The following is an 18027-nucleotide window of genomic DNA, read 5'->3' on the forward strand; positions in this document are numbered from 1 at the left end:
CCCAGCTCAGCTCAACCTTGCGATCTGGCTCCTAAAATCCTAGAATTCGGTTATCTAAATCTTCCCCCTGACAGAATGAACGTCATTAGAGAAGCTAGACGACCTACCACTAGAGCTTGCTACGCAGCCAAGTGGAAACGTTTTGTGGTCTATTGTCACAATAATAACTTCAATCCCCTAGATGTGTCCATTCAACACATCATAGGCTATTTACTACACCTACAAAGATGCAACCTAGCCTACACGTCTATTAGACTGCACCGTGCGGCCATAGCGGCCTATCTACAAAACAGATAACATCTATCACTCTTTAGAGTACCTGCCATAAAAGCCTTCATGGAAGGCCTCAAAAGAATAATTCCCCCCAGAGTGCCACCCTCACCTGTGTGGAACCTAAACATCGTTCTCACCAGACTAATGGGGCCTCCCTTTGAACCTCTATACAAATGTGAACTTCAATTCCTAACATGGAAAACTGTTTTTCTGGTAGCCATTACTTCCCTCAGAAGGGTCAGTGAGATACAAGCACTCACCATTCAAGAACCTTTTCTGCAAATGCATCATAACAAAGTTGATCTCCGCACTAACCCAAAATTCCTCCCTAAAGTCATTTCTCCCTTTCATCTAAACCAATTTGTGGAACTGCCCGTATTCTTCTCGCATCCACAGACCATTGCAGAGAGAGCTCTCCACACATTAGATGTCAAACGAGCCTTACTCTACTACATCGAGAGAACACAACCCTTTTGTAAGACCAAACAACTGTTCGTATCTTTCTCACCACCACACAAAGGCAACCCCATCTCCAAATCTGGGATAGCTAGGTGGATTGTTAAATGCATACAGATTTGCTACCACAAAGCAAAATGAATGCTATCTGTTCCCCCTAAAGCCCACTCTACACGTAAGATAGGGGATTCCATGGCATTTTTAGGAAACATTCCCTTAGATGACATCTGCAGAGCAGCTACATGGTCTACACCGCACACTTCCACTAAACACTATTGTGTAGATGTGCAAACTATGCAACAAGCTAGTGTGGGCCAGGCTGTACTCAAAACATTGTTTCAAACCACCGCAACAGATACTGGTGGTCTCCGCTAGGAGTGAGTACTGCTATATAATCTATGCACAGTGTGTAATCTGCAGCTCATATGCCTCGAACGGCAAATGCTATTTACCAGTATACATCTGTTCTTGGTATGTAGAGCTGCAGATCTACACACTCCCACCCGCCTCCCCGGCTACCTTTATCTGTTCCAGTTTATCTTATTTAGATACAACACGCATGGGCATCTTCACTGCTTATTACTACGCTCCATTTCCCTGCTGGCGAAAAACAATATGAGGATGGAGCCGAAGCCCATGCGCAATACAATCCAAAGGAGGAGTCGCATACCTCGTGACTTCCAAAGACTTTCCAAGATGAAAAACAACTGCAAACATCCGGTCCCAATACCACATGGAGATCTATGCACAGTGTGTAGATCTGCAGCTCTACATGCCAAGAACAGATGCATACTGATAAGTAGCATTTGCCTTTTGGAAGATTAACAGCTTCTGTAATATTTGAAGCAAAAGAATATGTGGATCACTAGAATCCCCATTTCATGTTATTCCTCTCCCCATTCAACTTGTCTTTTCCCTCCCTTTATTAGCGGCTGCATTATTCTCCAATCCATAGGTACCTTTCATCATATCACTTTCTGTGTTCTGCTCCTCCTTTCATTCATTTCTATTCCTTCCCTGTGCTTGTCATTTCTTCCCCAACCCTCTCACCCTCTTGCACACTTATCACTGATCCTCACCTCCTGTTTGTATTTTGCTTAATTCTGCTACTGGTCCGTCTTCCTTCCACTGGTTTACCAATTACTTTCAATTTGCATGTGATTTCAGTTACGTGTACCTACTTGACTGGGCCCTGTTCCCATTTTGTTCATTTCAGGCCACATTTATTCCTTCAATTTCTACTTTTTCAGGTGGTACACAATTTTTTTTAGATTCTTTATTGAAATAAAATATTAAATATCAAATACAAAAACTCCAAGAATAATACACAGCATGACATATTACGACATATTACATACATGCAAAATATCATATAAATTAAAAAGTGCACAACAATGAAACTGACAATTAGAGAAATCAGTAACTCAAACCAGTATGAATCGAATGCAATGATACATTTCATTCTGTGAAGGCTGGGAAGGGAGGGTAAAGCGATCTTTCAACGGTCATCCGCTGTAAGGGAAACATCAAATCATGGCAAATGGGAGACTCTAGCAGTTCTGTAAAAACGAATAAACAGAAGGACAGGTGAGCTGATAAGCTAATGCATGGTTATAGGTTGCAGATTTCTCTTGCGTAGAAAGTTGAAATCAAGCTCTTGCATCATTTCTTGATATGAATCCATTGTTCCTAGTTGGCTCAACTTGGTGCATAACAAGATTTCTGGGTTTCAATTGAAAGTAATATTTTAGAGAGGAGATAAGGTGAAGAAAGGGGTACCCGTAAGGGTGATAGCATGGGATGGACTCAGAGTAATACATGCCCCAGTCATAGGTAATTATTGATTTGTATCACAATATTTCCCCACAGCAGAGATGCACATAAAGATCAATTTGTATATGTTTATGATACTGTTTTCCATATAGATAGCATGCAGATGACAATCTGGGTGGTAGCACCCTTTGTTTGTTTTTCTCTAGCACGATCCACTCAGGTTTGTGCATTGTTTATGGTAGAAGGCAAGGCACCTAAGAGAACTGAAATGAGTAATAGTACAATTGCATATCTGGAGGGTGCACTGGCCAACAAATAATCGTGCTATAGGTATCCCAGTTTCAACCTAGAACAAGACCCTCCTCCCACCCCCACATAAAACATTAGATACCGAGTCAGTTCTCTTGAATAGGTTGTATTTAATTCCAGTTGAGAGCACACCAAAAGTATAGTTGTGTACCTGGACTATTTTGCACATCTGTTCTCTTTCCCACATTGATGAATTTAATTGGATCCAGTTGGTGAAGTCGTTGTTTGCCTGGGAGTTCAAGGGATTCAGGTTATCTGCTGTCGTTTCTACTAACCTCTGTTGATCCGGATAAATGGAATGTCAGTCCCTTGGAGATCAGTTTCATGGGGCACTACTTTAAGTGTAGCAGAAAGTCATGGGCAGTTCTTCGCACTTATCCCAATTAATTTTATATGTAGAAAATTAGGTCAAAGAGCGCATGGGAGACTTTAACCGCTGGTGTAGATGCTGCTGGGTTAGTGATTGTCAGTAGGATAGTCACATAGAAATCCTTCATTGGATCTGCAGTTTCTACGCTGGCAGTGTTGTGTGAAGAGCGTACTCGCCATAAACAGAGCCTCTATAGGCAGCAAAAACAATGAAGGCGACAAGGGACAAATCTAGTGGGTGACCTTAAAACCATAATCAGGCATAATAAGCTGATTTACACTATTGGGTCCCTGTACAACCAGCATACCCTGGTGATGAATTCTTATCCAGTTTTTTTGAGGGTGCGGAATAGCTATCCTAAATACTTCTCCACATTCATCAAGAGGACTGGTGCTACATCTTGTTGGTCTGTAGGGATTCACAATAAGTGTACCAGTGTTTGCATACGATGCCTGGATGTACTTCCTGGAACCAAACCCCACTTGTATCTCTATGTTTTGTGAAAGGAAGTACTTGTTTTTCATCCTCTGATAAGATCTTTGCGAGAACTTCCACATCTGCATTATTAAGAGCCATGGTACTGTAATCTAGACATTGAAGGAGATCTTTCCTAGCCTTGGGATGTAACAATATTATTGATTAATTAGGTATGGATCCCAGAGTAGTTGTTGTTTCTGCCTCTTTGTATGTCTTATGTAGCATTGGAACTAGTAATATCAGCTTCTCTTCAAGCCCAGAAGAGTTGTAGCCCACACCAGTGACCTTGCGACCCAGGTGTGAGGAGGGAACCCTTTGATGAAGTAGGTCGCCTTAGGGTGAGTGAGGGTTCTTGTTCTAAAAGAGGTCTCCTCCTCCCTTGAACTACACCCCATCCGGGGATATTCCTCACCCTCTCTCTTTTTTCGTCATTTTGAGATGTACTCTTTATGATTTTACAATATATTTTTAAATGTAACTGAACTAGCCCCCCTGCCCCCAACTATCCCGTAGAATGCTGGTTGCTTCAGTCCCCTGATGGACTATAACAGAAGCGAAGGGCAAACTGGAGGTTATCCTAAAAACAATAGCCTATATAAAGAAAAATAACCCTTCAGTCAGATAGAAACTGCTGAACCAACAGGAGGTATACATGTTGGGTTCTTCTCTTTTCCACAGGCTGAAGGGCTATTTTGGGAACAACTTGACAGAGTGGAGTCGTCATGTCAGTCAAGCAGAACTCCTCAACCTAAAGTAAAAATGCTTATTTGAGTCCTTTGTTCTGCAGGATGGGTGGGAATAGGTCCTACAGTAAGAAAGTGAAACCTCATGCTGATCTAACCTTATTCAAAACTTGAGACACACAGGAAAGATTGAGAATTAATTTTCATAATTGTAATACAAGTTGAAAAATAAGGAACCTTTGGCATTGTGATCATTTGTCATGTCGTCTGTGGGAAAGTGGCGTAGACCAAGTCTTCACAGTTTGTATGCACAGAGCTTGAGTTGAACGAAAGTTAGTTTGGCACCATGGTTGAGTGAACATGCGGTGCAGTCCTAGTACTGCATGTGCTTTTTGAAGAAGGGACGATTGCAGACCTATAAGCTTGGCAAGATTTTTCATGGGCTTTAGATATGTAGTAGAATTCTTGTTGCAGCATTTTGAATAGGCAGTAATCCGTGACAACGACTGAAGCACTAAAGTGTGGCACATTAGCTTAGTCTGAACTCTACTCTATAAGGGATTCCATGATGCGGGATGATGCATGACATGCTCCTTCCTCTTGATGGATAAGGAGAATTTGTTACTCTGTTTACCTGGAGTAAAAGAAAAAGGTTGTGGTGCATGATCGCTCCAAAGTTTCTCACTTGAAAAAGGCAAACTAGGTGGGGAGTCCTGATTCCCGAGCCCATTGAGCACTTATATGCCAGAAAGACCAGTTTATCCCAGAGACCAGCTCAGTCTCAGATATGTTGAGTTTTAAGTGAAGACCTCCCTGTTCAGTCTATTTCAAGGTAGCATTTTATTGCACCTCAGAGATCCATTGAAGGCTAATTAAGTTATAACAATAAATAAAAAATAATTAAATAGAGCACCTTTCTCCATTAAATAGAACACAAACCTAGCTTTACAAAAATCTAAAGGTGAAAGCATGCAACACAAATTCAACATGAATTTACATTGTTTTAGTAAAAAAAGGGATGTAAATGCAAGTCTATGTAAATGATGAGCATTATAAAAAAATGCAAAGAAAATGAGTCTATGTAAATAAATCACTGTAAAGGTAACATATCCTCTTAATTAATAGACTAAAGGAATGTGTAGGAACTTGCTCCTTTTAACATGGTCTCCCCCCACTTTTTGCCTGGTATTTGATGCAGTTTTTATAGGAAGTGCACTGGGTAATCCTACTGTCCAGGCCCCCAGTGCCAGATCTCTTTCCCTAAACTGTGCAATTGTTTCCCCAGTTGGCAAAGTACTTAGCACCCCTGTAAGTCACTAGTAAATCGTGCCCCTGGTACCTAGGCCATGGGGTACTAAAGATGGTCCGTAAGGGTTTCAGCATACATTGTGCCACCCTAAGGTATCCCTCGCCAAACCCATGCAGGCTACCATTGCAGGCTGCGTGTCTTGGTGCAGACAAAAGTGAAACAAGCATTGGCATGGCCAATAGGTCTCGCCTTTGGGACCTTATAAGTGTTTAGCCATGCAACAGTTGCATAACTAAATACTTATAAGGTCCCAAAACGAGACCTATTGGCTATGCAAAGCGGCCGTGGGGGATCACGATCAAACATCAAAGCGGCCGTGCGGCCGCGAAAGTGAAAGTAATTGCGGTAAAGCGCGGCGCGCGCGCCCGCATACATGCACTGCAGCTCTAGGCTGGCCTGGTAGCACTTTTTGGAGCCCTCTCAATAAGTCTCGCCAGACCAGCGCATGCGCTGGGTCAGGCGAGACCTAAAAACAACATGGCACAGATCCCTGTCTGCCATGCATGCAGACACTGCATGCAGTATAGGTAAGTTACCCCAACAGCCCTAAGGCAGGGTGCACTATACTAAATGTGTGGGCATAACTGCCTAAGCAGGTATGCCCCTGTGCTGGCCAGTTCAATTACTGCTAGTACAAGTGACCAGGGAAGCCATTTTCAGTACATGTGCTGGACACTAGTCAAAAACGAGTTCCTCAACTACATAATGGCTTCACTGAAACTAAAGATGTTTGGTATCAAACGTCTTGTATTAATAAACCCACACTGATTCCAGTAATAGATTTATTGATACATGTACCCATAGGACAACTTAGAGGTGCCCCCTGAAAACCTACCAACTTCTAGTGTACTGGCTGACTAGTCCTGACCGGCCTGCCACATCAGACGAGTTTCAGACCCCCAGGGGTGAGAGCTCACACTCTCAGGAGGTCAGGAACAAAGCCTGCCCTGGCGGGAGATGTTTACGTCCCCTCCAACAGGATGACCTGTAAATTAGTATTCCAAGGCAGGGAGCTTCAAAGTGCCCTCAACCTTTAGTATGCAAATCTGACTTCCCTCAGACGTGAGGGAATGTCAATCCCCCCAATCTACCTCCAAAAGCCTGGTAGGACTGCCTGCCTTAAATAGAGACCCAGAAACTCCTGTGGAGTAGCAGACCTGCATCCTCCAGACATTCCAAAAGAACTTTGAGGACTTCTGGACCTCCGCAAACACGACACCGGAAAGCACCACTGCACCCGTTTCCCAAGTCTTGAGTTGAAGTGGGCCAACAGTGCTAGCTAGGTCCCCTGACCCTCCAGAGACGAAGCCCACCTTGGGTTTGCCCACAATAGAATCATTGCTGCCGCCTACAGTCTTTGTGCAGGCCCCCTCTACCCGATGCCTCAGAACATCAAAGGTGTGCCCACGTTCCCCGAGCATCTTGAGACCTTAGCTTTCTTGTTGGTTCAGCCGGACTGGTCTCCCAGTCCCAACTTGCAGCCTCTTTTTGATTGGACTGATTCCCATTGACTTCAACGGTTTACCCAACACAGAATTGCACCTTTTCACCCGGCCTCCCCAGTGCTGCCCGAGGTGACCTATTGGTGCTGCCTTGGACTCTGACACATAACTCGCATGAAGTCTGGAAGATTGGTCCTGTAAGTCGCTGTAAAGTACCTGTATGTAGTATATGCCTTTCTTCCATAGGATAACATTTGCACTTCAGAAATAACAAATGTTGATTTTTGAAACCTGCAAAAATTAATAACTCGAAACTACTTACCTGATTTTGATGATCTTGATTCCTAAACTAATATAAAGATAAGTGTTTTTATAAATTGGTGTGGATCTCCTTATTGAGTCGTGTGTATCATTTATTAACTATGTGTAGGAAAGTGGGGTTCTGTTACAGTAGCCACCCTACTATTTGCCAGATTTCTGATGCACTTTGACTTGATGTGCCTAGGTCCCTGCCAATCAGGTTTCCAGGGCCTTTGTGCCCCCAGCTGCCATCTCTCTGGCCACATTTAAGTCCCTTGTACTGTGTGTTTGCAGTAGATGTCTATCACTCCTCTCTGACAAGCCTAAGGCTGTTCTACCACACTACCCCCTAAGAGAGCACTTTGGGTTTGGTAGAGGAAGCCACTGTCCCTTTATAAGGCACATTGTGTGATGAGGTGGAACCTTTATTGTAAAAATCCAGGTTATCTATGAATGCTAAATATTTCCTTTTACTTGAAATCCCATCTCGAAAAACTGTCATCTTTTTCAGCTCTGTGGCTAAATCTGTGTCAGCATCAGCAGCTTGCATCGGTTGTTCAAGCTGGAAGCTATCCACTGGGACATTCTGTTGTGAATCCTGAATAAGATGGTGTACGCCTCTCCGAACCCCTTCCATTTGTGTTTCGTCTCGGATCATGAGCCATTTTACCGACTCATAAAAGGGCTTTGATATATTGTACAAAAGGTGTTTTGCAGTCCAAAACCAGATGTTTTCCTCAGTCGCAGACTTTTGAGACCGCAAAACACATTTATACACGAGGCCCCTTAACCTCTATAAGACTTCTTCTTGTTTTAAGTAGGAGTGGAAAGATTTCCAGTATTCGGCATCTGAGCATAACAGTCTGTAATAGACTTGATTTTGTTGGAATTCTAACTTTGAACAGAACTCTGGAGAAACGGAATTTTAATAATGGGTGCCTCTTTAACAACTGAGCTAGTCGGGGAAAGGTGTCTGTCATTTTATCAAAATGTAATTCTAATTTCTGGTTTCTTTTCTCTTTTTAGTGGGGTTAAAATTGGGTGTTGTAGACCCAACCATGAGCATTGACTTGCGGTACTTGGGTGTGCAGCTGCCTCTTCCCTACTTCTACACTTCTGGCCTAGAGGATGACAGTGTACTGGGTAAGTTTATAATTCATGCTGCTGGCTCTGCCTTTTCTTGTTAAAAATGGAGTTGTGAAGACATGATGTAAACTTGTATTTACATGTCCCAGCCATGACACACACAAGCAGTGTGAGCATCTATGCTCATCCAATATATTTTTATGGAGAAGGGGGCAGATTAGTACTTTATCATGTTTCTAGGTGATTTGGAATGTACATCATGTTTACTCTCGGTTTTTAGAGTGTTTAATGTGTAAGCATTCTTAGATAGTTATCATTTGAATTTTTGTAATGCTTTAGTCAGATACTATTTGACTTTTAAAGGGGCTGTCCATAAAAGAGTCCCAGTCCTGCATCAACAGCAGTCACAAACAGTAAGCATTCTAGAATGTTGCGTTGTTTGATAACGTTGTCTTGGGTTTGGACATCATTCACTGAATTGACCTTTAACCCTTTCACTGTTGGTGGGATATTTGCACACTACTGTGCCACAGATTGTTTTTTAAAGCATTGGGTTACTTAAGCACATGCAACTTTTTGGTCTCTTTGTGCACCCGTATGCACTGTGTATTTTTTCAGAAACATTCAGGGCTGTATATTGGTGCGAACCCCACATCAATATCTGATAGTAGCCTGAGAATAAAATAAAAAATGTGAAGATATGTTCACTTTTTAAACCGTTTGCTAAGCATTATGTTGCCTTTCTTAAATAGGAAAACATTCCTGGAACAATAGCCAGGGTAATGTTGCCCTGACTGTTCGAAGTCCGGAAATACAAATTTCTTAAAGTTTTAATTGATTTTCCTTTAAACCAACATGAAAGCAAAGATTCATTAGTTACCCAACATAAAATATGAGAAGTAAAAGAACATCAAGCAAAGTATTCTATCCAGCGCATTGGGACCCCAGCAATATTGGGTAGCGTGGAGCACTGACAATTGTTCCTTTTGGTAACAGAAAAAAGTTTTAAGGGGTGACTAGTCAAGTCATAAAAGCAAAGATTAGGTGAAAGAGGAAGAAGGAGCCATTATCTACCTTTGATAGCACCAGAGTCCCCACACTTTTTCAAACTTTTTGGGACACCCTCTCACCTTGCGAACAGTCACAGGTCCAGAAAAGAACTTCATTCATCAGTGGTTAGTCTCAGTCCTTTTACATCTCCTGGCTGCATCACAGCGCACCACCATGAGTCCACAATCACAGAGCAGATTAACTTATTTGGTTGGTGTTAGTTCATCCCATAATATGCTTAACATGATACACTCCCTATTGTCCAGTGCTTTCTCTGTAAATTTTGCCAAGCTCAGCACAGCATTTTGGGGCATTTTTAAATAGTTTGTCAAATTTACCCAACACGACCATTTTACTTCACACATAACTCACTGTCTGCCCAGCCAAATTTGAACAGTTCTGATAGGGTTTAGTGTACCCAGTGTCCTATTTTGATCTGTACTAATCTTATCTGAGACCAAATGGCCCGTCACAAGTCTACTGCAATATCTCCTCCCATTCTGAATCCTCTTCGCTCTGAGTTGCAGTCTTTCTTGATCTTAGGTGGTCTAGCATGGATGTTATTAATCAGCATTCTATAAATTAGGGAGAAGAGTTTTTTCATAGTGCCTCACACAGAGGTCTGTGTTCCAGAGGAAGCCTTGAGAGATAGCTGCGCCATCCACTATATTCACCGCTATAGTTTGTCTAAAGTGTAGATCTCTGAGAAGCTCAGAATTGACTAGCTCAGATTTGCTGAAGTTGTTAAAAAGATTTCAGCGAGGTATGTTCTCCTGCATATGTAAGGGTGCATATTCCAGTCATATCCCATTTACTGATGCCTGACAGCCATATTGCATGCACACAACCGGTTATCTTACGTGAGCGCCTTTTTACGTTCCAATTTTTTGTGGTGATCTGCAGTTGCTTAATTGCAGTGCCGTTGTGCGTCGGCATTATTGAGATCCGCCCCATATCTAAAGCGCTGCGGAGTAGCTTGTTTTGCCAGGCATTGTCTACCCGAAGTGACTGCGCCTGTTGAGGAGTAAAGTCCCACCCACTAATGATTAATAATTGTTGGATGTGTCACTGCGACTCCTTTCACCTTTGCGTTCCCCCAAACAGTGGTCTAAACGAACCACTAGATCGATGATGTCAGAACAATCAGTAGGTAGGTAAACGATCTGCGCAAGTATATCCTTAAGGTCGTCTGTAAGCCCCCGGTAAAACAATGACGTTCTTTTTTCATTTGACCATTCACTCTCAGCAATGAGACGATTGAAGGGCGTAATATATGTTAATAAATCATTATTACCCTGGCGCAAATTCAAAAGCTCATTATCACTAGCTTTGATGAACTGGTGTTTAGCAAACAGCTTTTGCATTGCTTCTTTAAAACGAGTAAAATCATGAAGCAACGGATCGCCTCGTTCAACAAACCGGATAGACCAAGTTGCGGCTATATCGCATAAATAAGACAAAACAAAAGCTACCTTTGCTGCGTCAGAGGGAAAAGCAGCTGGACGACAAAGAAAAGGCAACTGACACTGATTCATGAATATATTGTATTTTGCATAATTTCCAAAGAATCGTTCCAGAGGAGCCAAAGGAACTGGCTTGGGGGTTGGAACAGAGACATTCACGAGTTGAACTACTGGTGTTTCTGTAGAAGTTGTGGTAAAATGAAAACGGGGAGGTTGAACCACTGGTTTGGATTTAGGCATGGCATCTTGTATGAAACTGGCTCCATATATACTACACCAAAATGATGAATAGTGTGTTTAGAGTCCAAGTGTCCCCAGAGGTAGGCAGAGGTTAAAGTTAGATAGAACCTTACTCTCTAATAGTGGTAGCTTGGTCGAGCAGTAAGGCAGTATCAGAGGACCGTGTTAAGCATTTGATGTAGTCACCAGATGAATTCACACACTCAAGAACTGAACTCTAGGCCAATTGTTTTTGTATAAAATTATAGTGTTGTTTATTTTTAGAACCAAGCAAGCCTGGCACAGGTAAGCATTAAATACTTTTCAGTAATAAGTTACTGGATATAGAACAGTTTGAAAATGCAATAGAAATTGTACTTTGTTTGATTTACAGGGGAGCAGTAGTATGCAACACTTAGCAAATGCAGTACATTGAAATGAATAGGCTTATTCAGTAAATTACAGGTAACTTACTTTTTACGTTACTTTTCTAACTCAGTGCTGGATACCTAGATTCAGCACTGGGACATTTCCTGCAAACAGGTGAGTAAACACGTTTTGGTTATTTGTGATATTTTTAAGGAATATTTTTAGATTTCAAAACTCCACACTTTGACACTTTTTCTCCCAAAAATTTCTATGTTATCCTATGGAAGGAAAACAGGTTAACGGTTCACAGGTAAGTAATCGACTGTGGGAGTTAAGGTTCTGGGGTTAGACTCAGGGGTCCCCCAGGGTCAGTGATGCACTGTTGTTGCACCCTCAGCGGCACTAGGGTGGCTGGGTGCATAGTGTTGAGGCCCAATGTTATCCAATGGAGGATAGGGGGTCTCCGGTTGGTGGCTGCTGGCAAGCTGGCCACTGGGTTGTGGGAGCAAAGCTCCTAGGGTTAAGGTCAGGGCAAATGGGGGAAACAAAGTAGCTCAAAAGGTGCACCCTCAGCGGCACTGGGACGGCCGGGTGGAGAGTGCTGTTTCGACGTCGGATGCCCTGTTGTTTTCTATGGCGAACTTCCGGTTTGCAAAAGCACTGCACGTAGGGAGACGAAGGACTTCTGGGTGCGACCATCACTTGGAGAGGTAAGCTGGGAAGTTAAGGGTTGGCTAGGCACCATCGGTTTGGGTACCCAACGCCGTGGGGCGTCGGGTGCAGGGGTGGCTTTTGTGGTTGGATCTTCTTACAAGCTCCTGGTCACAGTTAGGGGGGCCTTCTGGATTTAGGCTGCAGGTGTCGGCTGGAGGCTTGAGGCAGGTCAGGGGTCACCAAACCTCGGGTCAGGATCGCCGGGGGGACCTCCTCGTGGTGTTTTTCCACTCGAGCTTGCCTGGGTTCGGCGGGTGCAGAGTGGGCTGGATTCGAGGTCTCTGGCTGGCATCAGAAGCTGCAATTTGAACAAATCCGGTGTTCACGGGAGATGCAGTCTTTAGAAGTGAAGGCAGGGAGGTCCTCCGGGTTTCTTGAGGTTGCTGGCTGCAGCACACACCGGGATTTCGCAGGAGCAGGTTCGAGGGGAGACAGGCCTGTAGGGCTGGGGCCAAGTTAGTGGACTTTGTCCTCTTGTTAGCTCTGCACGGCTCTTCGGTCCTTCTTCTTATCTTCTTTACTTGTCGTTTCTGGATCTAAGGAAGCCGGGTTCAGGGTACCCCCTAAATATTACGTTTAGCGGCGTTACAGGTAGGTAAAGGGCAGGGACCAATGGGTCCCTTCCCTGCGGTGGGTACACCCCCTATCCTGATACTCTCCAGTAGGAGGGGGGCAGGAGCCTGTCCCTGGTTGGCTGAGTCCCCCTATCCTTAAGATGGCAGGGACTCGAGGTTGTGCTTCACCTCGCCTCCCCCACCTGAGGAGTGCACTTGGCAGAGGTGGCCACACCTCTCTTCCTCACTTGTCTTTCCCGCCCAAAGTGGGGGATAGAACCAGTGGGGACCAGTTTCTGAAAGCAGCAAATGGTCTGGAGAGGCTCACAAAGGCGGCATGCTTTTGAAACTTCTCCTTCGTGAACCCTGCCCATCCTGGGGGAGGGGGCTTGGCACCTTGTCCCCGGATGTGCATTGTTTCAGGCTCCCGAGAGCAGTAACTCTCGACCCAGGGGTCCAGAAACATGTCTGGTGGTGGAGGCCTTTTCTGGTCACAGTGCCCTGGGTACCTGTGGTACCATTTACCAGGAGCTGACATGTAACCAGAGATGCCAATTGGGTTTAGGCATCAATGCAGTTTTAGGGATGGAGCATAGGGTCTGGGTACCTGATTAGCAGGAGCCCAGGGCACACTCAGTCAAAGAACATTAGCAATTCAGCCAAAATTGGGGTGTACCATGCAAGAAGGAGGGCACCTTCTCACACAACCCCCCCCTTCCCCAACGAAAGATGATGAGACTAACCTTGCCCTAGAGAGTCTTCATTGTCTAAGTGGAAGAACCTGGAAAGTCCATCTGCATTGGCATGGGCAGTCCCAGGTGGTGTTCCACTTCATAGTCCATTCCCTGTGGGGAGATGGACCACCTCAACAGTTTAGGATTTTCTCCTTTCATTTGCATTAGCCGTCTGAGAGGTCTGTGATCCGTTTGAACTAGGAAGTGAGTACCAAACAAGTATGGTCTCAACTTCTTCAGGGACCAAACCACAGCAAAGGTATCCCTCTCATTGGCACTCCAACGCTGCTCCCTGGGGTGAAGCCTTCTGCTTATAAAAGCAACAGGTTGGTCTTGGCCTTCATCATTGGTCTGGGATAGGACCGCTCCTATCCCTAGCTCAGAGGCATCAGTCTGCACTATGAACTGCTTGGCATAATTTGGAGCCTTCAGAATTGGTGCTGAGCACATTGCTTCTTTCAGGGTGCCAAAAGCCTTTTTGTTTAATATCTGTTTATTGAATTCAAACAAATAAAAAAGTACATGTCACAGAAACTGAAAAGCAAGGGTGGGAGGGCAACAAAAGCAGGGCTACATAATAAGCAATCAATTCTGGGTCCCTTCATCAGAGCAACCACATCTCCATAGACTTCTAAACGCAAATGCAATGAAGGCACAATGACCTCTCAAATCACAAGTGACAGCGTCAAAAAGGAAACCCTTGCCAGAACCAATGAAAGGGCTATGGAAGGGACAAAAAGGCAGAAGCCAAGCTAGGGTTCCATTGTCCAATAGAGAGGTGACATAACATCACAGCCAAAGAGCCAAACAGGGGGTCAAGGCAAACAAGGTCCAAACCGAGGCAAAACCCCCACCCCGCATGAAGGAAACATTCCGTACTGCGACAATATTAATATACTTTGCTATAGACAAAACAAAGAACTTCATACAACACTAAAGAGACAGGAAGAAAAACAAAAGAGAGGTGAGGACAGAAAGAAAGAGAAGAAAGCAGCTAAGAGTGCGTCCATCAGAGGGGAAGGGAAAGGGGATCAAAGGATGATGCGCCATGGGGAGGGCGAAGGGCCTGGGCCCAGGGTGGAGGCCAGTGGTCGCAAGGTCAAAAGGGTCCACCTGACAGTTCAAGAAGGTTACTCCGGGGAGTCCGGTCTCCGACCCCGAGAGAAGGGTTTCAGAGGGTCTTCTCACAATTGTAGGGCCCGTAGTCTAGGGGGCATCAAGCGAGAGTGTTCGGTTTTATATAAGTGGATGCCAGATGCGGTCATATCGAGTATCGGTGTGATTGAGGCGAGCCATGAGCAGCTCCAAGGACATGACATCCGACTGCCGGAGGAACCAAGCAGCAATAGTAGGAGGGTGGGGTCGCTTCCAGCAGGAGGCAATTGACTCCTGTGCCGCTCCCAATAGATGGAGAGTTAGGTACCAGTCCGCCGAAGTCGTGACCTTCAGCCCGCTAGGCCGAATGCCCAGAATCGCTTTGGACGGGGTAGAGGGAACTGGGAAACCCACCACCTTTTTATTGTGACTGAGGACCTCCTTCCAAAACAAGGTAAGATCCGAGCAAGACCACCAAATGTGTAGGAAGTCCCCTCAATCAGTCCGGCATCTCCAGCAAAGCAGAGAGGTGTTCGGGAACATCTCATGGAGACGAGTAGGGGTATAATACCATTGCGTCACCAGTTTATATGCAGATTTGCTCCGAGGCGTGCTACAGTACACCTTGGGGATGTCCCTCCACAAGTGAGCCCACTCCTCCGGGGAGATGTCAGCGGTCAAATCAGAGGCCAAACGCGCCTGGTAGTCATGAGGCAGAAGCTGGTTAGAGAGCTGAAGAACAGAATAGGTCCTGGAGATCACGCCCCTGGACCCCTCGAATCTACGAACCAATGACTCAAAGGGGGTGAGCTGCCGAGTCACATCCTGGCAATATGTCGGGGAACAAAGCCAGTGATGCAATTGACAATATTGCAGACCTGCGCTGTCTGAAAGATGAACAAACTGTATGTACTGGTCAAAAGTACGGAGGGCAGTGCCCTGGAATAAATCCTGGAGAACTGGCCGACCGTCTACGGTCCAAGCCGCAAATGCCTGAGGCTGCAAGACAGGAGGGAACGCAGGATTGTGCGTTAGAGGGTTATTGGGAGATGGGAATTTCGTAAGCCCCTGGGATACCGCCAGTTTATCCCATATCTCCAAGACCGTTCTCGTTGGAGTCGCTATGTAGGCACTGCGAGGGCGGACCTCTCGCAGGAGCCAGGCTAAGTTTCACAAGGGTCTACAGGCCACCGCCCGTTCCATATTAAACCAGTCTTTCTCGCTTTCAGGGATAATCCATTCCGATATAAACCGGAGGTGACAAGCCCAAAAATATTCCAATAAATTGCAGCAGGCAAGGCTACCCGAGATCTGGGAAGCATGAGTATTTTATGGGAAAAGCGGGGGCGGTATTTTCCCCAGATGAATTTGGTAAAATCGTGTTGCAGGGCCTGGATAGCACCGTGCAGTATGGGAGTGGGGACAGACTGGAACAAGTAAAGTACTTTAGGAAGGAGGGACATTTTAATGGCGTTAAGGCGCCCCAGCCACGCCAAGGGGAAGCCCTGCCATCGACGCATCTCCTCGCGAATAGATTTCCGACATCTAGGCCAATGAGATGATGACCAAGATGCCAGCGTAGGAGTCAGATCCAGGCCCAAGTAGCGAATCAACTCGTCAGTCCACTGCACCGGGAGTAGGTCCCGCAATCCCTGGACCTCCGAGGCCGAGAGCGAAAGATTAAGAGCCTGGGATTTCGCAAGATTGATTCTATAGCCAGAAGTGGCCTCAAAGGACCCCTATAGCTCAGCCACCATAGGGAGAAAGGCCGACGGGGAGGACAAAGACAGAAGAAGTTTATCGGCAAAGAGGGAAGCTTTATGCTCAGTGCCCCCCATAGGGATACCCCATATATCCTGGTTGCGGCGTATAGCAATAGCCAGGGGCTCGACGACAAGTGCGACTAATAAAGGAGAGAGCGGGCACCCCTGACGAGTGCCTCGGTGGATAGAGATAGGAGCAGTGGTGGAGCCATTGAAACGCCTACGAGTGGTAAGCTTCGCATAGGGAGCCATCAGTTTAGAAATAATTTCAGGTCCCAAGCCAACCTTCTGGAGAACCGCACGGAGAAAGTCCCAGTCCACGCGATCAAACGCTTTCTCGGTGTCGAGAGAGACCAGGCACGCTGGGACAGCTCTGAAACGCGACTTTTCCACTAAATGGGTCAAAAGTCTTTTGGCAACTAACTGTCCAGTTAACCTTTTTTGGGCATTTTCTTGGAGGTGAGTTCTGTGAGGGGAATCACAATGGACCCATATCCCTTCACAAACCTCCTGTAGTATCCATTCAAGCCAATGGATGCCCTGACTTGGGTCTGGGTGGTTGGAGCTGCCCAGTCCAGGATGGCCTGGATCTTGGACTGTAAGGGCTGTACCTGGCGTCCACCAACAAGGTGGCCGAAGTACACCACAGTGCCCTGCCCTATCTGGCATTTGGATGCCTTGATATTTAGACCTGCAGTTTGCAGGGCTTTTAAAACCTTCCCAAGGTGGATCAGGTGATCCTGCCAGGAGAAACTAAAAACAGCAATATCATCAAGATAAGCTGAACTAAAGGACTCAAACCCAGCAAGGACTTGTTATACCAACCTCTGGAAAGTGGCAGGGGCATTCTTTAAACCAAAGGGCATAGCAGTGAACTGACAATGCCCATCAGCTGTGGGAAATGCTGTTTTCTCTTTTGCTCCTGGGGCCATGCCAATCTGCCAGTACCCTGCTGTTAAGTCAAAGGTACTTAGAAATGTGTCTGCCCCCAATTTGTCTATCAATTCATCTGCTCTTGGGATAGGGTGTACATCTGTCTTGGTGACAGAGTTGAGCCCTCTATAATCCACACAAAACCTCATTTCTCTCTTTCCACCCAGTGGATGAGGTTTGGGACTAGAACCACTGGGCTGGCCCAGGGGCTCTCAGAGGGTTCATTAACCCCTAACTCCAGCATCTTACTGACTTCAGCGCTAATGCTTTCCTTGACTTAGTCTGACTGTCGATAGATTTTGTTTTTGGCAGGTGCACTGTCACTAGTGTCCACATCATGGGTTCACCAGTTTGCCAGACCAGGGGTCAGGGAAAAGAGCTTAGCATACTGTTGCAAGACTTGCTTGCAGTCAGCCTGCTGTTGGGCAGAGAGGGTATCTGAAAATACAACTCCATCTACTGACCCATCTTTTGGGCTGTAGGAGAGGAGGTCAGGGAGAGGTTCACTCTCTGCTTCCTGTTCCTCATCAGTCACCATCAGCATGGTGATGTCAGCCCTGTCAATGTAGAGCTTTAGGTGGTTCACATGGATAACTATTTAGGGTGTCCTGCGTGTGCCCAGGTCAACTAAGTAGGTGACCTCACTCTTTTTCTC

The 18027-nt window shown here is 45.4% G+C and overlaps 1 protein-coding gene across 5 annotated transcripts in view; it reads left to right on the forward strand.

Annotated features, from left to right (window-relative positions):
* Positions 1-18027, forward strand: part of MGA (MAX dimerization protein MGA) — a 1048942-nt gene that overhangs the window by 338382 nt on the left and 692533 nt on the right. For all 5 annotated transcript variants that reach the window (XM_085627074.1, XM_085627072.1, XM_085627075.1 and 2 more), the window contains exon 6: positions 8419-8535. In XM_085627074.1, coding sequence (XP_085483200.1) covers positions 8419-8535 — 117 coding nt within the window. The remainder of the gene's footprint in view (positions 1-8418; positions 8536-18027) is intronic.

Source organism: Triturus cristatus, chromosome 9, assembly GCF_964204655.1.
Source record: "Triturus cristatus chromosome 9, aTriCri1.1, whole genome shotgun sequence".
Taxonomy (NCBI): Eukaryota; Metazoa; Chordata; class Amphibia; order Caudata; family Salamandridae; genus Triturus; species Triturus cristatus.